This window comes from Moschus berezovskii, chromosome 27 (assembly GCF_049115385.1).
Source record: "Moschus berezovskii isolate FMDL1 chromosome 27, NW_MosBer_1.0, whole genome shotgun sequence".
Lineage (NCBI taxonomy): Eukaryota > Metazoa > Chordata > Mammalia > Artiodactyla > Moschidae > Moschus > Moschus berezovskii.
Window position 1 is genome coordinate 39,148,496 of NC_142486.1, and position 26,580 is coordinate 39,175,075.

General features: G+C 45.9%; 1 protein-coding gene across 2 annotated transcripts in view; it reads left to right on the forward strand.

Moving 5' to 3' along the window:
- The first annotated feature begins 204 nt into the window (after nucleotides 1-204).
- CREBBP (CREB binding lysine acetyltransferase) overlaps nucleotides 205-26,580 on the forward strand; it is a 121,356-nt gene continuing 94,980 nt past the window's right edge. For both annotated transcript variants that reach the window (XM_055409351.2, XM_088832804.1), the window contains exons 1-2: nucleotides 205-437; nucleotides 24,546-25,258. In XM_055409351.2, the coding sequence (XP_055265326.1) occupies nucleotides 353-437; nucleotides 24,546-25,258 (798 nt within the window). In that variant the 5' untranslated portion in view covers nucleotides 205-352. The remainder of the gene's footprint in view (nucleotides 438-24,545; nucleotides 25,259-26,580) is intronic.

The following is a 26,580-nucleotide window of genomic DNA, read 5'->3' on the forward strand; positions in this document are numbered from 1 at the left end:
GGCGCTGTCGCTGCCAGCCGGGCCCGGGGGGGCCGCCGGGCCGCCGGGGCGCCCCCGCCGCGGAGTGTCGCGCTCGGGAGGCGGGCAGGGGATGAGGGGGCCGCGGCCGGCGGCGGCGGCGGCGGCGGCCGGGGGCGGGCGGTGAGCGCTGCGGGGCGCTGTTGCTGTGGCTGAGATTTGGCCGCCGCCTCCCCCACCCGGCCCTGCGCCCTCCCTCTCCCTCGGCGCTCGCTCGCGGCTCGCGCTCGCTCCTCTCCCCTCGCAGCCGGCCGGGGCCGGCGCCGACCCTAGCCCCGGAGCCCTCGCCGAGCCGGCCGCCCGCGCTCGGGGCTGTTTTCGCGAGCAGGTGAAAATGGCCGAGAACTTGCTGGACGGACCGCCCAACCCCAAACGAGCCAAACTCAGCTCGCCCGGCTTCTCGGCGAATGACAGCACAGGTGAGAAGGGGGCCGGGCGGGGGGCCGGGGCCCCGGGGGTTGCTTGTCAACCCCATCCGGAGGTGAGAGCCCCCGGGAGACCCCCAACTCGGCGGCGGGCTGTGCGGGCCCGCGGAGAGAAGGCCCGCGCAGCCCCTTCCCCTGCACCCCCGCCGCCGATGGGGAAGTTTGTCGGAAGACTGTCCAGGGGCCCGAGTGGGGCGGCACATGCCCGGTGCACTTGGATCGCCCGGAGTTGGGGAGCCCTCCTCGCCGGGAGACCGAGTGGTACTTCCAGGGAGGAAAAGTAAAGTGGAGCGTGTGTATTCTGCGTGGTGATTCCCACTGCCTCCCACTGCCGCCGTGTGTCCGTCCACACAAGCGTGGCTGGCTGATGGGATGACAGCGGAGGGTACGCTGGCTAGTGAGAGAAGGAAATAGTGCAGCCGAAAGGAATCCCGAAGTGTTTTCTGAATCGGTAACGTATTCGCAAGGCTGCGACCAGAGGACTTTCCTAACAGCAGCCAGCCCGTGAGTTACGACTTAGAAGTTTCTTGGAATGTGCTTCCTGGGAAAATGCTTAGTGCTATTTTGAAAACTCTTGTCGCTGGTCACCTAAGCCATTCCATTTTTCGCAACCCAGAACTTCTTAGCAAGATGTCATAAAAGTTGCTGTGGAGTGTTAATTTCACGTGTATAACTTCGGAAGAAAGTTAAATAGCAGATTCATCTGGGCTGCAGTCTCCAGGGGAGCTTGTGTTGTTCTTACAATGTACATATATATATATGTATATATAAAAATTATGTTCAGGAATGTAGGAATTACCATTAAAATTTTTTTATCAGAGTATTGAATAAATCTTATAAACGGCTTGTCTGGATACTTTCTTCGGTACTCCTATCAGTTACCTAAGAGAAATATTTTAGTTTTCTATTGGTTTAATGATTCTGGGTTCTTCTGGGCTGGTCACGGTAGCGTTATGTACTAGTTGTGTTCCTCTTTCAGAGCTCTCATTTGCAGTAAAAACACAAACTTGTGCTCTGCTGCCCATGATTTGATTCCCAGCGCTGCTTGCATTTCTCCACTACGGTCTTGCAGTAGCAGCATCTGAAAATCAGTTTATAATGAATGGGTCCAAATTGAATTATATTGCTGCAGCAGTGCCTTCAGATTTGCAGTAGACACAGCTATTCAGCTTGTGCAAATATTTCTTTGACTGACCACTAGCGTTTTTCTACTAGTGGTCTAAATATCTCTTTCTCCTGTTGAGACAAAACTTGAGTTTTGTGGCTACAGTTTTAATACAATTCCTAGACTATTATTTAATGTAGAAATGAGAGAAACAAAAACAAAAAACAGATCAGTCATGAGATTCTTGTCTGGTTGAAATAAATTTGTTAAGCAGTGGAGAGGAATGAGTAAGTCTGGTGGGTGATATGTAAGTCACTAATAATACTCTATTTAAAAGCTGATAAAGAATTGAGTTTGATGTTAATTTTGTAAAATCGGCTTATCTGAAGTGAGAGATGTGGGAACAGGCAAGAGTTAAATGCTCTGATTTCACTCCATGAAAATACTATGATTTTACTGCAGAATAGATCTCCTTTGCTTCATTAATCTTGACATGTTTGAGTGAAAATCTTTGAACATATGAAACGTAGATCATACCAGACAAGTTCGGCCTTGAAGCTTGTCCTCTGAAACTGGTAACTTTGGAATGGCTTTGCAGCTTTGCTATTGTTAAATGAGGTTATTTTAGATTTTGTTTTATAAAGAGGGACAAATTAGTAACATGACACTTTAACAGAAAGGCTTGTTGCACTATATACTTTCAGCTGTTTCCAGGATGGTGCACAATGGATTGGCCTTTGGGGCAGTTCTGTTGCTGGATGGTTAGATACTTAATGTGCTGCTAATCACAACAGAGTTTATCAAAAAGGATTTTCTATTCTTGACCACTTTTTTCCCCCTTCCTTTACAGTTTTGACCCTTGTAAGGCACGGGGGCTCTTTTGTGAATGTGGAACAAAAAAAATCAGTTTTTAATGGCTCTGTTTAAATAATCCAAAGAATAAATTCACTATTATATTTATGTTGGGTCCTTGGTTGCATATTCGTCACCGTCACGTTGTTGTGAAATGGTCCGTTAATGTGGGGGCCATGGAAGGGATCACCATTGAACCATGGGATCACCATGTTTCACACATGTTAAACAAGGTGTAACTTTGTCTCCCACAATTGCTAGTCTAAAACAGAGATTATAAGGACATATGTTAAAGCAAATGAAGGACTAAAAGAATTACATTACACACACAGAGTGGAAGCATTTGAATAGATGGAAAAGCAGGGAGAGACCTGGCAATAACATTCTGAGAGACTCAGCCTCATTTTAGTGAGGGGATGTATGTTTGTGGTTTCTGGGATAAAGTTCGGCCAGGCAGAGCAAGGTGTGTTCCCCGCTCACGTGATAAAATTTGAGGGAGGGGTGCTCCAAATGGGAAGAGCTGAAGGGTTAGGCGGAGCAGGAGGTGGTCTTGGTGGCCTGAGAAGCAGGAGGGACTCGGATGGTCATGATCCAGTGCATGTCTCTGGGGACTGGCCTGCGGAGCCATCCTGTCGGTTAGCTGAGTCTGGTGGGCAAACTGTGGGCCCCGAGCATAGTACACCTAATGCTGTGGAGCTGACCAGCTAGGATGCTGCCTGCAGGGTGCTTGCAGTCCAGCCAGGGGAGCATGGATGTGTGCAGGGTCCAGTAAGGTAAGTAAGGTGGGATCTCTGACCAATTCCATTGCCACCAATGACAGGTGGGAGAGGTCAGTGCAGGCTGGGGAGGTCAGGGGACGATTCTAAGGAGAGCATGCGGAGGTGATGCTGAAATAGGAAAGTTGCCCCCAAAAGGTAGCAAGAGGAGGAAGGGAAAGCAGTGCTTTTCACCCACACCTAGTCTGTCTTCTGGAGCGGCACAGAATTTGATGGCATCTGATGTTGTTGAAGTAGCCTTTTCTTGTTTTACATTGAGGACGTAGACACTTTCTCACAATTGTCATCTTCATTTAATTGGCACCTTTTGTGAGCAGTGGGACTTTGTGTTACCAGTATATAGTTTGTTGTGTGTTTTGGAAATTTTTGTGTTAATATTTCCAAATTAAAACAGCGTATTACTGTCTTATACCTAGGCAAGCAGTAGAGGTTTTTTTTTTTTTTTGGTCAGCTTTATTGAGGCCAAATATACATTCAACAAATCTATTATAAAAGTTTTGTAGGACTGCCTTCTGAAAGTTGAATATAGGTATATTTCATCTCGTGCTATGTTGCTAGTGTGTATTAGTTGCTCAATCATGTACGACTCTTTGTGACCCCATGGACTGTAGCCTGCCAGGCTCCTCTGTCCATGGAATTCTCTAGCCAAGAATACTGGAGTGGGTTGCCATTTCCTCCTCCAGTGAATGTCCCTAAGCAGTTGTGGTTACATTGTATACTGTGAATCCCTTTAAATGCAATAGAAAACTGTATTTAAAGATACTTGGTGTAAATACCATTACCAACCAAAATACTTTTCACAGCAAAATGATGACCTTTCAGGTTTACGTCTCGAGTTGTTTTCTCCCCATCACTTCAGTTTGATCCTCAACAGCATCCTGTCTGGTGGGAATGGAAAATAACTGTTTCTGCCAATTCCAGGTGGAAAATCAGACTTGAGAGAGGTGATCTACTGAAAGTAATGCAAAGGGTGAAAGCCATAACCTAACCTAGATCTTTAAAGTTTACATATTCATCTTACAAATCTGCATCCGGAAACACAGTTTACTTGAATCGTGAACTCAGGAGACTACGTACTTAGCAAGTTTCAGTAGCATAACCCCAACAAGAGGGGAATGTTTGTCAGCAGCTTTACGGGGATGGGGGTGGTGGTGGGAGTGGGCGAGCAAGAATGTGCCCCCTCCAGGGGCAGGGGCTTCCCCTCCCTCTGTTCTGGCACTGCAGGGTGTTATCCAGGGTGTACACGGTCTTACCTCTTTATTGAAGTGGACAGTTGAGGACCAGTCTCAGGTTATTTCAGCTCTTTACTACGTTCCAGCAAAATAGGAGCTGTGAGTTTTGGTAGAGACTTCTAGGGCTAGGGCTTTTCATGACTTTGCTTAGCTTTTACTTGGTAGAAAAGTAGGGATTCTTGGATAACTGAGAGGGATGAGGACAGTGGCCACATTTGAAGTTGCTTGGGGTGGGGGTAAGTATGAATCCCACCGGGGGAGTTGTCACAGTAGAGCAAAAGACTGGGAATCATCCCTGCTTAACGCTTGAATATGATTGTGTGATTCTCCAACATGGTTAAGAATGACTTGTAAAGGGACTTAGGCTTAATCCTATAGTCGGAAGTTAATGCTTGCATTGTTAGCCTGTGTTTTTACAACTTCTGACTTGTGCCATTGTAGTTGTGTGACGAAGTATGTGATTACTTGGGGCTATGTAAGTGCCGACTTTGTGTTTTCACTTAATGTGTTTGAAGACAGAATAGTTAAAAATGATTTTGCCAAAGCTTGCCTTCCTTCCCTTGTTAAGATGAAGTATTCCTTACTGTGAGCTGTTCAATACGAGCAAGGCTTGCTTTCCGCCAGGTTAGTTGTTGGTGTATCCTTAGTCAGGACAGCACCTCTTTATCTCATTCAGACCAGCTCTTCGGTATATTCCAGGGACACCTAAGGAAGTGTTGCTCAAGAGCAGATTTGTACTCAGGAGAAACTGGGCATGACTGAGGCTCTTGCCTGCAGACTCTCCCCAGCCTTCCTGTGCTCCAGGCTCTGAGTCTTGGAGGGGCTGCAGCCTCATTCCCAAGTGCGTGGGTCACAGGCCTTTTCTGTAGAGGGTCAGAGGACAGAATTTCGGCCCCGCAGGCCACGTGGTCTCTGCCACAGCTGCTCACTCAGTGCTGCCACTTCAGCGTCAGAGCAGCTCTGGGTGGTATGTCCACGGATATGCCAGGAAACTAGAAACTCTGGTTTCAGAAACCGGCAGCAGGGCTTTGGCCTTGAGGCTGCAGCTTGTGACTCCGAGGTGATGTGGGACAGGTGCTCTGAGGATCTTCGGTTTCCTCAGGTGTGGAGTGGAACGAGCATCCCCTTCCCCAGGGGCTGGGTGAGATGGCGTGGGAGAGGTTCCCGGCATCAGCGCTGTCCGGACCGGGGGAAGCGGGCGCACTTTGTAGCCACGTTTGCCGGCGGTTCTGGGAGAGTAGCAGCTGCATTTACACATCCACATGGCACACCGGTGGGCAGGTCTGTTGTAGTGGAGCTCATTCAGCATATAGCCAGGACTTCTTCCATCAGCACTATTGATTGTTTTGCCTCCATTTTCAACTATTTTTTTAATAGGAACATGATGGCCATGAAACTTTAAAATTGCAGAAACTTAAGCAGTGTGGTATGTTCTGAAAATTTTTACTAATTTTGAGGCATATGTCATGGACTATTTAGGCAGCCAGCCTGTGAATCTGTTTATTTACTGTGTGTATCACACTTCTGTCTGAGGTGCCCCTTGTGCCATAAGTGTACGGAGGATCCGGGTGATGCCTTCAAGTAGCTTAGAACTGTGTTGACGAAGAGAAGACTAAGAAACAGGACTTGAGAAAAGAAAGTAAAGTGCAATTAGGTGCCCAAATGCACAACTCAGAAAGGGCAACTGAAGGAAGCTTCCTTTATTCACCTACTTTTTACTGAATGCCCCTTGTGCAGAAGCCCAAGGCTGGGTATCCAGGTGGGGGTGGCACCAGAGGCAGGCCCTTGGTGTTCTTTTCTTTGATGCCCATGCCCTGGGAGGTCTGCTGGTTTTCTACACTTTCTGTGTACTGGGAAAAGCGCTCTGGCTACTCAGAGAATTTCATCTCTATGGGTGTGATCTTGGCCTATGGCTTGCAGCTAAGTCCTTTCAGGTTGTCCCAGCTAGTCTCTCAGATGCCGTCAGGCTCCTGGCCATGCCCCCCATGCCCAGTGTCCCCTGAGCCCTCCCCCTAGTGGCACGTCCCTCATCAGAAGACTGTCCCATCCCTGGGTGGCTCTCAGGATCTGGAGTGGTGTCCACAGCTCCTGCACAAACTGGGGAGCGGGGAGGTGAGGGGGACACTTTCCCCGTCCAGTCTAGGCTTAGCTTTCTGGAATTGTTATGTCACAGCAAGGCATCGATGCAGGGTGTCCACACTTGCACCAGTGCCTGTTGGGGACCCTGGCGACTTTCCGTGGGGCTGTGATTGCTGACAGGAGTGCTGGGGAAGAGCCATGTGCAAGGGTTGCCCAGCTCGAGGTTTGACTTGAAGAGTTGTGAGTCAGATTTGGGTAGGGGGGCGGTTCTTTAGGAAAGGCATGGAAGTAAGCAAAAGTGGCTTTTTTTCCGTGTTCTTAGACAATACACAGAATGACTGCTGCTGATTTAGAAAAATCTGCCTTTAGGGTGTTTTCTTGTTCTAAATTTGGGAATTAAGGCTATTTTTGAGCTTTATGTCTAAAAGTCAAATTCCTGTCTTTTAAAACCTTACCCTTAGAAAGACTTGGATATCATCCCATGTGACATTTACCCCCGTGTTTCATTTCCATTAATCAAAAGAATGTTTAGTTGAACTATCGCTAAGAATAGTAAAATCTAATGCTGAAGAAATTTTCACTTGGTTAAATCTGACTTTCCTATTTCTAGGTGTCCCGTCTGCTGCTGTTTGACAGTGTCTTAATTTGCCAGTCTTTCTAATCCACCTGTGCCTTAGTTTGTGTAGTAGGTGTTTCTTAATAGTTGTAGCTATTTAACGGGGTTGTACAATTCTGTTGTGAAGTAAAATCTTTATATAGTTCAAAAGCTTCCTTTTGCACTGCCCCCAAATATTTTGAATTTTTTAAAAATCAAAACTGTACCACCTGGACATATTTAAATTTTATAGTTAGAATACCCAGTGAAATCACAAGAAAAATAAGCTACTATTCTTTATAATAGCCTGTAGAGTGAGGCGTGGGCCATATTTGAATAACGTGGATTTTGGTGGATTTATCAACAAACTGCATTATAACACTCAGGAACTATGGAAATATATCAAATAATTGGCGTTTGCTTTGACAGTTATGGGCTTTATGAGTTTGACCCCTATTTCTTTGCATTGTTTGCTGAGGAAGGCTTTTTTATCTCTCCTTGCTATTCTTTGGAACTCTGCATTCAGATGAGTATATCTTTCCTTTTCTCCTTTGCCTTTAGCTTCTCTTGTCTCAGCTATTTGTAAGATCTCCTCAGACAACGATTTTGCCTTTTTGCACTTCTTTTTCTTGGGGATGGTCTTGATTACTGCCTCCTGTATAATGCCACGAACCTCTGTCCATAGTTCTTCATGCATTCTATCAGATCTAATTCCTTGAATCTGTCACTTCTACTGTATATCGTAAGGGATTTAATCTGGGTCATATCTGAATGGTTTACTGGTTTTCCCTGCTTTCTTCAACTTAAGTCTGAGTTTTGCAATAAGGAGTTCATGATCTGAGCCAGAGGAAAACAGTAGAATGGGAAAGACTAGAGATCTCTTCAAGAAAATTAGAGATACCAAGAGAACATTTCATGCAAAGATGGACACAATAAAGGACAGAAATGGTATGGACCTAACAGAAGCAGAAGATATTAAGAAAAGGTGTCAAGAATTCAGAGAAGAACTATACAAAAAAGATCTTAATGACCTGGATAACCACGATGGTGTGATCACTCACCTAGAGCCAGATATCCTGGAGTCCAAAGTCAAGTGGGTCTTGACTTGAAGTGTCACTATGAACAAAGCTAGTGGAGGTGATGGAATTCCAGATGAACTATTTCAATTCTAAAAGATGATGCTGTTAAAGTGCTGCACTCAATATGCCAGCAAATTGGAAAACTCAGCAGTGGCCACAGGACTGGAAAAGGTCAGTTTGCATTCCAATCCCAAAGAAAGGCAATGCCAAAGAATGTTCAAGCTACCACACAATTGCACTCATCTCACATTAGCAAAGTAATGCTCAAAATTCTCCAAGCCAGGCTTCAACAGTACGTGAACCGAGAACTTCCAGATGTTCAAGCTGAATTTAGAAAAGACAGAGGAACCAGAGATCAAATTGCAACCCTTCATTGGGCCATAGAAAAAGCAAGAAAATGCCAGAAAAACATCTGCTTCACTGACTACACTAAAGTCTTTGTGCGGATCACAATAAACTGTGGAAAATTCTTAGAGATGGGAATTACCTGCCTCCCGAGAAACCTGTATGCAGGTCAAGAAGCAACAGTTAGAACCAGACATGGAACAATGGACTGATTCCAAATTGGAAAAGGAGTACATCAAGGCTATATATTGTCACCCTGCTTATTTAACGTATATGCAGAGTACATCATGTGAAATGCTGGACTGGATGAAGCACAAGCTGGAATCAAGATTGCTGGGAGAAACATCAATAACCTCAGGTATGCAGATGACACCACCCTTGTGGCAGAAAGCAAAGAGGAACTGAAGAACTAGATGAAAAGTAAAAGAGGAGAGTGAAGAGGCTGGCTTGAAATTCACCATTCCAAAAACTAAGATTATGGCATCCAGTCCCATCACTTCATGGCAAACAGATGGGGAAACGATGGAAACAGAGACTTTATTTTCTTGGGCTCCCAAATCACTGCAAATGGTGACTGCAGCCGTGAAATTAAAAGATGCTTGCCCCTTGGAAGAAAAGCTATGACAATTCTAGACATCATATTAAAAAACAGAGACATTACTTTGCCGACAAAGTCCGTATTGTCAAAGCTCTGGGTTTCCAGTAGTCATGTGTGGATGTGAGAGTTAGACCATAAAGAAAGCTGAGTGCCGAAGAATTGATGCTTTTGAACTGTGGTGTCGGAGAAGACTCTTGAGAGTCCCCTGCAAGGATATCAAGCCAGTCAATCCTTAAGGAAATCAGTCCTGAATATTAATTGGAAGGACTGATGCTGAAGCTCCAATTCTTTGGCCACCTGATGCAAAGAACTGACTCATTGGAAAAGACCCTGATACTGGGAAAGATTGAAGGTAGGAGGGGAAGGGGACGACAGAGGATGAGATGGTTGGATGGCAGCACCGACTTGCTGGACATGACTTTGAGCAAGCTCTGGGAGTTGGTGATGGACAGGGAAGCCTGGTTTGCTGCAATCCATGGGGTCGCAAATTATTGGACATGACTGAGCAACTGAACTGAGTTTGACCTAGTTCCTTTGGATTAAAATATTTTGAGTGTTTGTCACTTGATTGAAAGTAGAACCTTCTAACATGACTCAGAGTTGAAGGAAATGTCAGAGCTTTTTATACTGGGAGGCAGACAGTGTGATAGTGAGGAAGTAGCTTGGCCTCCACTCAGTGGACCCAGCTCTGTGACTTGAACCAGTGACTGTACATTAGAACTTGGTTGGGGAGGATGGATCTCTTGTCTAAAAGGGAGTCTTTACCCCTGAAATTTTGCATTTCTTCTCAGTTTGATTAGCTTTGCATATTGGGCTCCTGTGGGCTTCCCAGATCGTACAGTGGTAGAGAATCCACTTGCCGGTGCAAGAGATGAAAGAGACATGGGTTCGATCCTTGGGTCAGGAAAATCCTCTGGAGTAGGAAATGGCAACCCACTCCAGAATTCTTGCCTGGAAAAATCCCACAGACAGAGGAGTTTGGCCAGCTACAGTCCAGTCCTTGGGGTTGCAAAGAGTCAGACATGAGTGAGCGCACACAGAGAGACAGACAGACAGACAGACAGACACACATGGTTCCTGTGGTTCCTGTCGTTTAGCCAGTCGCAGTGGCTCTTACTGTTGTATCGTTGTATGGGAAAGTACTAGATTCATTTTCCTCCTGGGCTGGTGAGGACGGGCTGATGTAGGTGAGGGGTCTGACCCAGAACCAGAGCCGTGGATGTCCTCGCTGAGCACACGGAAGACGCCACCCCTGCCGGTTCCCGTAGAGCAGGAGGGCCAGCGCGGCCTGCGTCCCTGCCGGCAGAGGAGCGCGTCAGAGCTGGGACTAGAGTCCCAGGACGCGGTGCGAGTGTGACACGCTTCACTCAGTCTGTGTGTAGTTTAAAGCTGTTCTTTATTGGAAAATTGAAGTCTAAATGACACTGTTTTTCTCGTGTTGTTTCAGAACAGGGACTTGACGTAAGTTAGGACTTGGGGGGAAAGAAAGTGAGCACCGAGAAACTTCACAGATGGTCTTTCTTTTTTAGAGAACAGAGCTAGGGGAGAAGACGTCCTTTGAGTCACTGTCCAGTTTAGTCAGGCTGATTGGTTGAAAGAAATATCAGTGAAATTTAATTTCCTCTTTGATTCAGCAACCACTGATCTTGAACGGGGTGGATTCAGCTCGTTGCTGTTTTGTGGGGTTTTCTATTCCTGCGGATTCCATAATAGGAAGTGACTTCAGTGGAGTTTACAATTTTTCCCATTCTAGATTTTTGCTGTTGTTGTTGTTGTTTAGTTGCCAAGTCGTGTCTGACTCTTTGCGACCCCAAGGACTATAGCCTACCAGGCTCCTCTGTCCTTAGGATTTCCCAGGCAAGAATACTGGAGAGGATTACTATTTCTTCCTCCAGGGGATCTTCCCACCCCAGTGATCTAACGAGTGTCCTGCATTGGTAGGTGGGTTTTTACAAACTCTGAGCCACGTAGATATTTTAGGTACGGTAGTTTATGGGTTTTGCTAGTGAAAATTGCCCCATGGTGGACAAAGAATTTTTCTCCCTAATTTGTGTTCATCTTTACATTTTATTTAGTTGTAATTGTTATTGAAAATAGCAAAAGAGGCATAAAGCAATTGATGCCAGTTGATAATTGACAGTTGATAGATTGTGTCATTTCGGTTGTGCCTCTACTGCTATTGGGATTGTTTTTGTTTGAAGAGCAGAACCCACCTAGAGTTGAACTTCTCTTAGAAAATCTCTGAGAAAATCCTATTGAAAGATTCACTCATTGTTTTAGCTCACAGTGATGACTTTTTCAATCTGAAAGTTGAAGGAAAAACTGGTTCCTTCTCAACAGTAAGAGTGGCTTTGGACATTTCCTTTGTTGGAAACTCTACAGAGTTCTCATGGTGGTAAGTCCAGTTGAACTTTCTCTGACGGTGGCCACCTTCTAACCCACACCCCCAGGACTGGGTCCACTAGACCCTTGTGGCTAGTGAGTGCTTAGACTGTTAGTAGTGTGACTCAGGAACGACATTTTTATTTCTCTTTAATTGTAATTAATGTAGATGTTAATATCCCCGTGTATCTATTGGCTCCTTTGTCAGACAGCACAGCCCAAAGTCATGTTGTTGTTTAGTCGCTAAGTTGTGTCCAACTCTTTTGCGACCCCATGGACTGTAGCCCATGGGCTCCTCTATCCATGGAATTTTCCAGGCAAGAATACTGGAGGGGTTGCCATCTCCTTCTCCAGGGGATCTTCCAGACCCAGGGATCAACCCCGCATCTCCTGCATTGGCAGGCAGATTTACTTAACCTCATTTGCCTAGAGTGTTCTTTAAGATATAGGACTGAAGGCCAAGTCCCTCTAAGGGGACCAACTTTTAAAGATGGAAAACATTTTTAAAAATACACTTTGGTTTAAATTCAAGATTTTTCACTCATGTAGAAAGTATTCTAGCGTGATGTCAGCCCTGGAAATCTAGGGGACATGGCAGGTCCAGGGTCTGCCTTTGTGGAAGGCAGCTCTGTCAGCGGTGACTGAGTACCTTGGAAAGGAGGCCCCAGTTGGGGCATAGGACAGAGGCTGTTTGGAAGGGTCCTGGTAGGCCTTCTGGAGGAGATGACCGAGGCCTGAGGATGAAGAAGACATGAGAGGTACTATTCCAGGCATCAGGAGCAGTATAAATAGCAAGTGTGGTGGTTTGGAGGTATACACTTCTGAGCAAGTAAAGTTTTTGCAAGAGCCAGTTTTGTTTTTGTTTTACATTCAATAAATTGCCACTTAGAGGCAGTGTGGTCTTGCCTTTGAGAGAGGGAGAGTGCTTGTGTCATTCCACCCTGGTGGGCCTGGGCTCCAGTTTCAACTGTGCCCCTCTTTATTCTTTTATTCAACAAATAACAAAATGCTTATATACTTCATTTTATCTATGTGTGCTTGTAGTGTGTGGACACTGCTTGGCTGTGGTTATATCAGTGTGGCCCCGTTCTCTTGGACCTCAGAGGGTAGTGGTGCGATCCGGCAGTCCAGCAACCTTTCCAGTGCCTGTCTTAATCGCAGACTGAAAGCCGTGTCGTGATGGGAAAGAGGTGCTCCTGGCTGGCTGGTCAGGGAAACTCCTCAGAGGAAGGGCACTGGAGCTTGTTGCAGGATGGACTATCAGGGGAGTCAGGCTGGGCACCTGAAGGCAAGGTCACCTCGTGGGGAGCCTGCAGTGTTGGCCCAGGGAATCCAGACTCTCCATTTGGGGCTCAAAAAACAATTCAGAGTTTTAGAAACCCATCACATTCAGGGTGATTGGAGGAAGTGACTGTGACTTGTTCTCCAGGAGTCTCCATCCTCTTTTTCCAGGTGTATTTTCCATCCAAGTTCATATGTGCAGTGAGAGCTGACAGTTGCCTTCTCACTCCCCAAACTGTACTTGTGGGAGCAGGGAAAAGACCCTATGAATGACACCCTAAGAATCAGAACTACAGTTGACCCTTGAACAATGCAGGGTGTCAGAGTGCCAACCCTCCCTGCAGTTAAAAACCCGTATAAAACTTGTCCTCGGTATGCCAGTTCCTTCACTGTGTCTCCCTAACGCGGTTCCTCCATATCCCTGGTTCTGCATCCTCAAATTCAACCCACCACTGTGTAGTAATGTAGTCTTTACTACTGGAAAAAAAATCTGTGTTAAGTGGGCCTGTGCAGTTCAAGCCCTTGTTCAAGGGTCAACTGTAGTGTTCTTATTTAAGGTATTAGGAAATTTTTGTACACACAGGAGGTTTTTGTTAAAAAAGTTTTTTTTTTTTTTTAATTCTTTTGACTGGGTGACATATTCACAGCATTCCAAAAATTACAAAAGGCTGTTTAGTGAAAAGCCTTCCTCTCCTTTTTCCAGAATCACCAGTTCCCCTCCCCAGAGGCAACTAGTGTTTCTTGTATGTCATGCAGGACATACACTGTGTATGTAAGCACAAGCTTCCTCTGCTTACTCCTTCTTCCCAAAGTGACACATGGGCGTGTTGATCCAGTCTAGGTGCATTTCAGACTGATGAATATCTCAGAGCTGTTAGAAGTATTACTAATTAAAGAGCAGGCATCATTCTAAAAACCCCTTTTTTTTAATGTTAAAATGTTTTGGCACTGTACTTAAACAACACAATGATTTTTGTATTTGTGCTTCACTTTATAAATACGAAGAATCAAAGTTTTAAAAATTAACTTCGTCTCAGGGGGTCTTAGAGGTTTTATTGCTGTCATCATGTTGCACATCACGTGACCCTGGTTGACACCAAAGTTCTGTTTTATGGTTTTTCCCCAGTTTCTGGAAAAAATTCTTGAAACCTGTGGTTTTTATTAACCATCTTATTAGTTGACATACAAATACTTGTAGCTTAACACAACCTACTTCTGCACCAAGTAGATAAACTAAAAATCAGTCTCTGGCTTGGTAGGACTTCTGAGAATATTCATATTCACTCCAGACGTTTCTGTTAATTTAGTCAGTTAGTCTAGATATTGCAGAACCTTAACGGTGATGCAGTTGTCCTTTGGAAGAGGAGTAGCTGAGCTCTCTGCCATCACACATCTCGGGAGGGAAATTGATAGGTATTTAAGATGGAAGATAAATTTCAGAGTTGTTAAACAGGATGGAGAACAGAAATGATAATTAGACCCTTTTTAGGGGTAGAAAGATATACTAACGTGTGCATAGAATATTTTCAGGAGGAAGTCCCTGGAAATTGTTTTTCTTAGGCGTGGGAGTCCTCCACTTTCACTGTATATTCTTCCAAATGTTTTTTTTTTTAATTTTAAAGCATAAATATATTGTTTTTAAAATGAAAAACTAGTTTAAAAGTAAGTCAAACCCACAGCAAAACATCTTTAGTATTTGTGGTTAGAAGAATCTGTGAAATGGGGAGAACTGGAATTCCCTCTTGTAACTGGTTAATCCCTCTTGTAAAACCTTTAGATCTATAGCAGGAATGATTTGAACAGAGTGTAAACTAACTTAGAGTTGTCGTCCAAGGATGGGAAAATATGATTGTGTTTTAGTGTGGTGTCCAGTCATCACTTCCTTTGTCACAAGCTCAGATTTTAGCAGAATCCTTTTGTTAGAGGTATCTTCATTGGTATGCTTGAAGCTGCAAGACCTGACAGCCAGTGTCAGCCAATGTAATGTTTCTTCGAGTATACTGAAATAATGTCACCTTTCCCAACATGAGCAGCATGTATTTTACTACTGTGTTGGGTACAAAACATTATATGTAGATTATCACATTTCTTTAGAGAAAAGATAGTATTTTTGAAAAGTCCATCTTTAAAGTACTTTTTATTTTCCTGCCTTTCAAACTCATTTGAATACTAAAAATATTTTAAAGTAATATTGAACCCATTTCTGATTTCATCCTCAAACTGTAAACACTTCCAAGTGGAACCAGGAGCATCTGGAAGCATTCCAGGTATTATCACCTGGGCTGAAGCTAATCGCCTGGGTCTGGACACCCCAGGGGCTGCCTAAAAACGTCAATTTCTTTAATTAAATGGGTAGTTCAGTCACACTGTTCAAAAACCAGAGGACACAACTCTGTCAAGTGAGAGCCTCCCCCGGTCCCCTTGGTGCTTTCCTCAGGGGTGATTTCTTCGAGCAGAGAGCGTGTTTGCAGCTCCCTTGCCCCCGTCCTGCCTTTGTCCTCTTACTGGAAGCTGCATCCTCTCCACGCGGTTGCCTACCTGTACACAGCAGCACATGGAGAGCTTCCCCACTCCCCCTTTCTGCAGTAGCTTGGTTCCCATTGTGTGAGAGGTTCAGTCTGTTCCCCACTGGTGGATGGTCAGGTTTCCAGTCTCATCAGTGCCATAATGAATAACTCTCCTCAGCTACATGTATCTGTGTAGAACAGATTCCTCAAAGTGGAATTAGTGATGGAAAGGAACATGCATTTGTAATTTTGATCGTATCATCAGATTGTCCTCCAAGAGTTTGTATGTTGTTGGAGCCTTAAAGCTTTAAAAGCAGCATGCTTAAACCCCGCATAGACATCACTGGGTGTTTTGTGTATGTTATTAATATAGTTGATAAATACTCAAGTTATTCTTCAGCTTGTGATTCTGTATCATTTTGTACCTCTCAGTCGTTTGTGATTTATCTGTAATTTTATGGCATACCCTTTTTCTCCCCTTGAAGACAATTTTTTAGACACTTTCAGGTTCAGAGCAAAATTGAGGGGAAGGTTGTACAGAGATTTCCCACATATGCTCCCTCCCCCTCCCCACGCATAATCTTCCCATTGTCCCCATCCCCCACCAGAGTGTACACTTGGTATGATTGACGAACCTCGTTGATACATCATGATTATCCTGAGTCCGTAGTTTACTTTAGGGTTCACTCTTGGCTTGGTACATTCTGTGTGTTTGGACGAAGGTGCAATGGCATGTATCCATCGTTAAGTGTATCATGCAGGGTTTTTTCACTGCCCTAAAAATCACCTGGGCTTCCCTGGTGGTTTAGTGGTAAAGAATCTGCCCATAGTGCAGGAGATGCGGGTTCAATCCCTGGATCAGGAAGATCCCCAGGAAGAGGGAATGCGTAGGGACATCCCATGCAAGAGGCAGACTCCAGCCCGTGCAGTCATTTAGTGACTGAACAACAACAGATCCCCTGTGTTCCTTTTAGTTTATCTCCCCCACCAAAAAAAGCAAGCTCCTGGCAATCATTGATTATTGTTACTGCCTCCATAGTTTTGCCTTTTCCAGAATGTTATATAGTTGAAATCATGTAGTATGTAGTCTTTCAGATTGTATTCTTTAATTTAGTAATGTGCTTTTCAGGTTCCTCCATGTCTTTTCATGGCCTGATAACTCATTTTTTTTAGAACTGAATAATATTCCATTGTCTGGATGTTGGTGTACTTTTTAGACTAAATGCGTTCATTTCTCTCCTAGCCCCCACACACTTCCATATGTTGTACCCTGACACCTCTAAGTTCAGAATAAGGCTGTTCTTCTTTCTCCTGACATGGGACTGCTGCCTACCAGCTGCAGCTCCCAGTATTTGCACCAGGGGACCCATCTCTGGCTGGCTGCTTGCGTGTATGTATGCCGTGGCCAGCAGTCTGAGGTGGCCTAGCACCTGAGGTTAGGGGTTGCTTCTGCAGAGGCCGAGTCCTCGCTCCGCCCCAACATCCTCCTCCTCTCGGACTTTTAACTGGGTTGCCAGCACTGCCCTTCTCTGCCAGGATGCTGGAGAACAGTGAGCCCCTTTCTGCAGGCAAAGCCGTCTGGTCCCCATTCCGGGGCTGCTGGTGGTTGATGGTTGGTCTGATGGTGGCTGTACCTTCTGATAGTACCTTCTTTCCCACCTTAGTCCCAGGAAGGCTTTTCTCCTCCCCTCAGGGCTGAGGGAGGCAGCACACAGATCTCGTTTAGGAAACTATGAATTGTCCTAAACTGTCTGGGAAATGGCACTTCCCCTTCCCTGGGGCTTCTGAGTGAATCAAATGAGGTAGGAGGCTGGCTGCAAGTCCAGGACTCTCCTGATTTAGGGTCCAGTGTGACAGAGAGCTTCCACTCAGTATTATCTTATAATCATTTCATACAAGTCTCAGGTGAACCTGTCCATCCTTGCCTGGAACGAAGGCCTGAGAGCAGGGACTTGCTCCCACTGAGGAAGGCCTGGGAGGAGGGGGATCGCCTGTCCGAGTCTACTTGGCTCGTGGGCAGATAGTGATCTTGAGGAAGGGCATTTTTTTTGTTGTTGTTGTTCAATATAAAATCACTGTTCAGAATAAAGTAAAACCTTATTTTTACTAATTTATGTATTTGGGTTAAATATTGAAGCCTAAATCATAGATGATTTTAGAAAGAATTTGCTTTTAATTATTTTCTAATAGTTATTGTAACCAAAAAAAAGGGTTAGATTAGATGTCTTTTAAGAATGTGATTAAATGCCTGAGCTTTATTTATAATGGCATAAATGCTAATAAAAGAGTGCTTTTTCTTCTTTTCCTTTAAATTTTTTTAACAAAATTTATTTCTCCATTGTTGGAAAGTTGTTCCTTTACTTATTTGCATAATCTTTAAGAATTTTCAAAGCAATATGAGCATTAAATCTAGTAGAATTGTCAGATTATTAGGGCTTTACCATACAGAAAAGACGATTGCTGGCATGAACTCTGTACCAGGCATAGGGTGCCAGGTCCTTGGTGTGCATGTATCATTTCAGTCTTCATAGCATCTCTGGAAGATGGGGCAGTGACAGTACTAATAATGACTAATATTTACTGAGCCCTCACTGCATGCCCGGCTAAGTGCTGTGTACACAGTGTATGACTTAATTCCTTCTTCAGTGATCCTAGAGGCAGGCTCAATTTTCCTTTCCAGGTTAGAGCTAGGGAGGCACACGTCTGGAGGAGGCAGGAATGAGTGACAGAGGTGGACCGAGTGAGCCTGTGGCTGGGTGCTGGCCTCACTGCCCCAGGCTGCGCTCTCTCTGCTGCTGGTGTCTGATTAGCGGCATGGTAAGAATGCACTGACGAGGCCGCGAATGGTCTCCAGGTCATGTAAGACTGAAAACCCTCTGAAAATGTCTAACACTCTGTGGATTCCTCATCTTCAGATGTGAGCTTTTTCAGGATACATTGCCCTTTTTGGATCAAAGTGGTTTTCCTTTATTTCTTTTAATCCAGTTTTGGCTCAGGAATTAAAATTCTTTTTGTAAAAATTTCCAAGGTTGATGAATAAAGATGCTCAGCTTTTGAAAGATTTAAGAGATGCATTTAATAATGCCAAAGAGAATCTAGAGAATTCTGAAAAGATTTTAAAGCAGACCTTTTTCACGGGGCAGAAGGGCTGCAGAGAGAAATAGGGGTAAGTGGGGAAGAGAATATATCCTTGGGAGAGGAGTTTCACACTCAGAAGTAGAGAAACACATACACAGAGCAGCGTCTAAACTCTTCGGTAGTTTATTTCCAGTGCCACCATCTCTTCTTCTCCATTATTCTTTTTCATCTTTGCATCACCCGGAGGATAGAGGGTCACTGATGCCAAGATGTAGCCAGAGAGGGAAGTAGACTTGGCTGGCTTTCTGGAAGATAGAGAGGCAGCAGGAAGAAGGTGTAAAGAGGAGAATGAGCAAAATAATGTAACATTTCAAGAAAATGCTTTGTTGAATTTTGTTCTCTTTGTTTCTGTTTTAGGAAAATAGTAATAAATGTTAAAATTACTGCTTGCCCTCTTGGGCTAGACAAAGTAACTTGTTAACATTGATATTATGTATCATCTGTAGCTTAGGCACTCTTCTGGGCCTGCCTTCTCTCATTCAACTTGCAGGTAGCTGTCCAGGGCTCCTCTGTGCTAAGCATGGGGTGGTAGGCACTGGGCACTGACCAGTCCCTGTGTTCGTGGCATTTACAGCCTCATGAGTTGTAACAAGAAGTTGAGAGTATGATTTTAAGATTCACCCATTAAGTCTGTGGACTGTGGAAGAGTTCATACTTCTGGCCAGTACAGAGTGTAATAAACTGGTTTGTACACGTTTTGAGAGAAAAGTCAGTTCTGCCTATGTGGAGGATCTGGGGCTCTGAATGCAGTTCAAAGAAAATAAGATATTATGACAGAAAGAGGAGAATTCAGAAAACCTGAGGGAAGAAGTGTCTTCTAGATGGTTTGTTGAATTAGCTGATGCATTTGAAACAACTCCTTTCAAACAAAACTTTTCAGATGTTACTGCCTGGAAAGATTGAGTCAGTCACCTGCCAGGTATTTGGTTTTGTAAAATGAAAAGCCTTTTCCAGCGTCTCTGATAGTAGTTCATTCCTTGAGGTGAAATGCTGCCTTCTGGTCACGATGCATCGGAATGGGTCTTGTGGCATGGGGGGTGGTCAGTGTTTGGTGTGACCGTCCCCGGACTGAGTTCTCTGTGGTCCAGAGGGGAGAGGGCCCTCGTGGTCCCACGTGGTGAAGCCCTTCCACTCCCAAGGTGGCGGGTGTGCTCAGCTTTCTCCTTCCTGAGCTGCTGCCACGGGCGCTGCAGCCTCGCCAGGCGAGGTGGAGCCTGAGCGCCTGCAGCTGCTTTTCCCGGGTCAGCTTAGCTGAGAGGCACAGGGGAGCCTGGACCTGGCGGAGACAGAGAGGGAAGAGGTTCAGCCCCGCACCCCTCCTTCCACCAGTGCCTTCCAGCCACAAATGAAAAGTCATTTATGGAGGTTGGCTCCCCAGAGTGTGTATGTTCGGTCTTGAGTTCCTTGGTGCAGCTGTAAAGTCCCGAGGGGGCGAGGATTCCTGTTCCCGGCTGCGGCTGTGGACGCAGCGTCTGCTGTTGGCTGTGTGGCGGGGCTCAGCTTCTGCTGAGGGTGACCCTGGAAAGCGGGGTGACCCCGAATCTCTTGCAGCCTCAGCTTTGCCCTCTCCTGGGCCCATCCCCTGCTGATGCGGTGGAGAGACTCCCTGGGATTGGAAGTGGTGACGCTCAATCTTGAATTTTCAGAACTTCCGATGATTCAGACTGGTGTTTGCCCAACCTGTATGTGGGGACACTGGGTGTGTGGAAAGCACAGCTGTGTTGTGTTGCAACAGCCTCCTGCTTTGCTCTCCTGTGTCATGTTTTGTTTTGAACTAGAGAACAGGGAAGAGTAATGGTGAGGAAAGTGTGATGGTTTGAGTGTGGATATGCCTTCCACAAGCACTGCACACCCCCTTCTGTCTGTCACAGAGACTGTACATCATGTATGTGGCTGTTAGCGTGTTCGTGCATGTTTGGACTGGGTAGGTAAGGATGCAGCAGAGTCAGTCATCCCTTCCTGCACCCAGACAGCTGTGAGATGTGCTTGTGCTGAAACAGGGTGAGAATGAGTGGCCACCGTGGACAAAGTGTGGCAGACCAGTCAAAACCAAAGCCAGAAACGTGGCGTGGACGTAATACCTGCCACAGCCATGGAAGGTGCAGGTGCACTGGGACTAGAGCAAGACAAAACCGTAGAAGAAAATGCGTCAGTTTGACAGCAGCAGCATGAGGTGAACCTTTAAAGGTAAGAAAGTTTTTGTGGAGGATGGCGTTAAGACAGCTGGTGTCAGTGGAGATAACTGGAGTCAGTGGCAAAGCGCCCCTTTGCTGCTCTCAGCGCGTAGCCCTGGGATACCATTGTCCCTGTTTCACAGTTGAGGGAATTAAGACGCAGAGATTAAGCTGTTTGCCCAGGGACACGGGGCTGATTGACTCAGCCAGGATTTGAACTCCTGTGCTCTGCCTGTGAGTATTCTTTCTGCATTCCCATTTCCGACTCCTACTTCCTACGCTGGACTAGGGACCCTGTTGTTGACCTTGCTGTGGTTATCTGTTCTTCTGAATTTACCTACCATTGTCCTGGCCTGCCCGCCCTCTCCTAGAAAAGTGCTTTGGGACTCTTGGAAGAGTCAGTCGAGAGCATCCAAACTTTGAACATACAGATACTGTAGCTCACTTCCTTCTTTGGGTCTCTAGTGCTTGATATTACATCCCCTCCTGGCAGATAAGAAGGAAACCTGATGTCTATCGTATGTGGCTTCCATTGTCTTTGTTTAAATGAGTTTCATTTTCTTGTTCATAGATTAAGAAGCATTGCATTAAACATATGCACACACTTGATTTTTCTAAAAGAGTGGTCAGTAAAAATGTGTGTACGTGTGGAAAGCAACAAATACAAATGTTAGTTGTGTTAGAGGGTTGTTTTCATTTATTTTTACTATATTTCATGTGGTCTTTGTGTCTGGAGACTTGAGTGAATCTCCAGGTTAAGGATGACACAATAGTGTAAAAGCTGTGGAATGGAACCCCCAAAGCCACGTGGAAACACCGGAGCTTGGTTGTTGCCTGCAGGAAGCCCTGCTCAGTGGTTTTCTTTGCTGTCTTCTGTATCCAGGAGTCCTGTTGTTGCTTCATAATTAAGTGTCCTTGAGCCTGAGGAAGCAACCCCAACTTGGGCATTCTACAGAACAACTGACCTGCCCTCTTCAAAAATTCCAGAGTTATGAAAGACAAAGTCTGGAGGTCATTTCTAGAATAAAGGAGAGGACAGAGACATGACAACCTAAACTTGTTGGGATCTTGAAATGGTTTTTTTTTTTTTTTAAATTGTTTTGCAGTGGTTTTTTTTTTCTTCTTCTTCTTTATCTGAAATGGATTTTGCAACAGGAAAAAGAAATGTGATAAAGGACATTTTGGGAACAACTGGCCAGATTTGAGTAAGGGCAGTCAGTATTAAGTACCATATCAATGTTTCCTGAATTTGTCAACTGTCCTGTGCTTGTGTAAAGGGTGTTCTTAGGGGGCACACAGTAAAGTACTCAGGAGGAAGACGAGGCTCATGTCGTCTGCAGCTGTTCTCAGAGGTTCTGCAAAGCAGAGTGTGTGTGCAAGGAGTGTCTAGTCCCTCACAGTCAGGCAGGATGAACTAAATCTGTGTTCGAGGTGGCTTATGAGGCATGTATGTATAGTGAACTCAGGAGACTGAAAAGGGACTGGTTCGTTTTGCAGGAGGAGTCTCCGTAGTCACTGTTTAATGTGAAGGAGGGCTGGACGTGAGGTTTTCTAGACTGAGAGAAAGTACGTGCAAAGGAGAAAGCTTGCTGATGCAGGTGCTGGCTTGTGGTATTGTGGCTGGGAGGTCGGATGCCCCAGCAGGTGCTGAGGAGAGTGAAGGAGTTTGACCTTCATCCGTGGACACGATGAAGATACCAAGATGCCTTCAGCTGCAAGTTACCTTAGACTGCAGCTGGAATGGCTTCAGTGATAGTGTATTTTCTCTCGTTACAGGAAGTCTGAAGATGGTGAGGGGTGGGGGGTGGTTCCAGGATCGCTGTGTTAGCCTAGAGATGGCTGCATGGACCTGGGTGCTTGTGTTTGCCCTGCAGCCATCCGTAGCCCGTGAACGCTGTCTCCTTTCCTGGCTGAAGTGCGTTGCTGCAGTTCTGGGATGAAATCTAGTGAAGAGCGGGAGGTCATCTTCTGAGCATCCCTTAGCATTGGGAAGGAAAATCATCTCCAGAATGCCTTGGCCCACTTGCCTTCCATTTCCATAGCTGGGACTGTGTCACTTGCCACGGGGAAGGTGGTCTGGTGGTTTTTGCTCCTTGGATTGGAAGGTGCTGCCCTTCCTGAAAAGAACATCCCAGGCAGCCAGCTGAGGAGCTGGTTGGGGAAGACAGTCATAAGAGTCTGCACCTTGGAGAAAAAGGTTTTCAATTTTCTAAAAGTGATTGGTGGCAGGGGGAGTGGCTTGTTACATTTTGTAAGAAGCCGCATGCACGCATCACCCCCCATTTTACCCGCACCTATTTTTGGCAGGTTACTTTGCAACTACTGCCCACATGCAGCACTTTTTCTAATCTTACTCTGTGTGCCATTCTGCATGCAGTTTCCATTTGCATGTTTTTATATAACAAACATTTTCCTATATTTGTACAGTCTTCATATGTTAATAGATGTATAATGTTCTCCTGTTTCTATTGTACAGCAGCTTATTAAACCTCTATTATCGAATGATAGTAATAATAATAGCAGAGGGCTTCCCCGGTGGCTCAGCAGTAAAGAATTCGCCTGTAGTGTAGGAGCCACAGGAGCCATGGGTTCGATTCCTGGGTTGGGAAGATCCCCTGGAGGAGGGCGCGGCAACGCACTCCAGTATTCCTGCCTGGAGAATCCCACGGACAGAGGAGCCTGGCGGGCTACAGTCCATGGGGTCACAGAGTCAGACATGACTGAAGCGACTTAGGAAGCACGCACAAATAGGCAATACTTTCTGAACCCTTAGCACCCACAGGCACTGTTTAAGAGATTTACATGTATTAATTCATTTAGTCCTCACAGCAACCTTCTGAGGTGTAGTAGCCATTATCACTCCCAGTTTCTAGATGAGGAAACTGAGGCACAGAAAGCCTACATGGTTTAACCAAGGTCACACAGCTGGTAAGTGGGGCGCAGGAGGCAGAGCCTGGCATTCTGGGTCTCAAGCTGTGATGGCCAGTAGGTTAAACTGCTTCCGGGTATGGTCTGCGTTTATTTTGACGTTACAGATGACTCCACGGCGACCATTTCTGCACATCCTGTCCTTTGCACTCGCACGCACGGCCAGGTCGCTGTTATTTGAACAGCGCGTGGTCAGTGAAGGACTAGGGATAGCATGTATAGGCCACATAAGAGAAGTGTCACTTTGAGAGGAACTGGAGAAAAGGAGTTGCTATAATTTTCATGTTTGATTACTGAAGGATGGTCTCTTTTGTTTACTGTTTTATCTTCCTTTGTGATACTTCCATGCTTGTATATCCGTTGCATGTTTATTCTTGGGAGGTGTGCTTTCCATCTTTATATAAGATTGACTTTAATCCTTTCTGTATAATTCAAGTACTTTTTAAGCTCCTATTTTCTTTTACTTTTAATTATTTTAAATTTCTGTGTATATCTTTATTTCCTGTAGCTTTAGCACTTTGAGGAATCTCATTTTCTGTTAAGGCTAGTTTTTTTTTTTTTTAATAATTTACTTTTGAGATATATATATATATATTCACTTAAGGCTAGGCTTTAATTTTCTCAAATTGCTGTTGGTCTAACCTGATGCCCAGTTACTGTTTCACACACATACATTTTTGAAGTACTTTAACATTATAATTCAGCAAACTCGTTAAATTTCCATTGTATTCCTTTAATTTATATTTGCCTTACCTCACACTCTTTATTGTTTTAGAATATAGGATAGAATCTATCATTTTAGATAGCCCTTCCTCTCATCTCTGTTTAACTTTCCCTTCTTCAGAATTTGAAAAATACTTTTCTGTTTTATTTTCCCAAATGAGCTTTCAGATCATTTTGACACTACTCATGAGACATGCGAGTGTCCGTGTTCAGTGCCCCTTTAGGTTGAGCTTGTAGGAACATATGACAGTTGGAGAGCGATTATGGTTGCTCAGTTTCTCATTTCTGTTTCTGTTTCATTTCTATAGATTTTGGATCATTGTTTGACTTGGAAAATGATCTTCCTGATGAGCTGATCCCCAATGGAGGAGAATTAAGCCTTTTAAACAGTGGGAACCTTGTTCCAGATGCTGCTTCCAAACATAAACAACTGTCCGAGCTCCTGCGAGGCGGCAGCAGCTCCAGCATCAACCCGGGAATAGGCAATGTGAGTGCCAGCAGCCCCGCGCAGCAAGGCCTCGGCGGCCAGGCCCAGGGGCAGCCCAGCAGTGCCAACATGGCCAGTCTGGGTGCCATGGGCAAGAGCCCTCTGAACCAGGGAGATTCTTCCGCCCCCAGCCTGCCCAAGCAGGCAGCCAGCACCTCCGGGCCCACTCCTCCTGCTTCCCAAGCACTGAATCCGCAAGCACAAAAGCAAGTGGGGCTGGTAACCAGCAGCCCTGCCACGTCGCAGACGGGACCTGGGATCTGCATGAACGCAAACTTTAACCAGACCCACCCAGGCCTCCTCAATAGTAACTCTGGCCACAGTTTAATGAACCAGACCCAGCAAGGACAGGCGCAGGTCATGAATGGATCTCTTGGGGCTGCTGGCAGAGGAAGGGGAGCTGGGATGCCATACCCTACTCCAGCCATGCAGGGGGCCACGAGCAGTGTGCTGGCTGAGACGTTGACCCAAGTTTCACCGCAAATGGCCAGTCACGCAGGGCTGAACACCGCGCAGGCCGGAGGCATGAGCAAGGTAAGCGAGCGTCAGTGCTTTGCAGGCGTCCTGCTAACCAGGGGCACGTTCCTGTCCCCCTCTAGGTGTTCTTCCTGCCCCTCCTTCTCGAAAGGGATGAATTTGGGGTTTCGTGTCCTTCCCAGCATACTGATCCCTGCCGTGTCTTTAAGATGGAAACTGTTGAAGAAGCCAGCAGTGGGCTTGCCTGCACGTCAGACGGTTGAGAACACGGGGGCGAGTGGGGGCCGAGGGCCAGTTTTCAGGCTCTAAGACAAATGTGCGGAGATAGGACCACGTGGTTGAGAGGCAGCTTCGTGGGGAGTCGGCCTTCTGTGGCGTTAGTGAGCCCGGCAGAGGCTCTCTGCCGTCGTCTCTCGCCGCCAGCCAGGGCAGTCCTCTTCATGCCCTTCCTGTGTTACAGCCAGCTGGCCTAATGTCTTTTGCCACAGCCTCCGTTTTACCAGCGAGGAAGCTGGGTTCCAAGCTGGTTAGCTCCTGCCGTGCTTAACAGGGAAGAGGTGGCATGGCAGAGCCAGGGGCAGTGTGAGGCCTCGGGTCCCAGAGAAAGCTCAGAGCAAGGGTTCTCCAGATGGGCTCACAGACCAGCGGCATTAGCACCTCCTGGAGCCTGTAAGGCACTCCGAGCTGCTGGCTCGGGGGGTGTGATGGCTGTGCAGCGTAGAGCTCTGCTCCTGAGAAGGGCCTTGCAGCTGGTGTGCAGTGTAGGAACTGAACGTAGAGAACAGGGAATGCAGATGCCAAGGTGGAGAGAGACCACTGGAAAAATGAGAGCAAACAAGGGACAGAGGATGCGGGCTGCCTTGGTGGCCTAGACGGTAAAGAATCTGCCGGCAGTGCAGGAGACCTGGGTTCAGTAGGGACAATCCCCTGGAGGAGGAAATGGCAACCCACTGCAGTATTCCTGCCTGGAGAATCCCATGGACAGAGGAGCCTGGTGGGCTACAGTCCATGGGGTCGCAAAGAGTCAGACACGACTGAGTGACTGACACTTTCAGTTTCAAGGGATAGAGCATGGGCTGACCCACCAGACACTGACCACTGGGATGCTCTGAGAAGGCTAGCTGCTGCCCCCACTGCCCCTGTTTTAGGCGGTGTTTGGTGCAACAGATTCCAGAACAGCAGAACTGTTTGAATTTGATGAGTCCCAGATAAGGGAAAGGGAGAGGTCAGCGTAGAGCAGTTTCCCCATAAGGTTGATCCGGCACTAGGTGACAGCTGTGAACCGTGTGACTGGCTTAGCTAAGAAGAGGATTTTTTTTAATTGACGAAGTAAAAGTGAAGTAATTCTAAACATTCAAATTTCTTTCATCTCTTTTGAA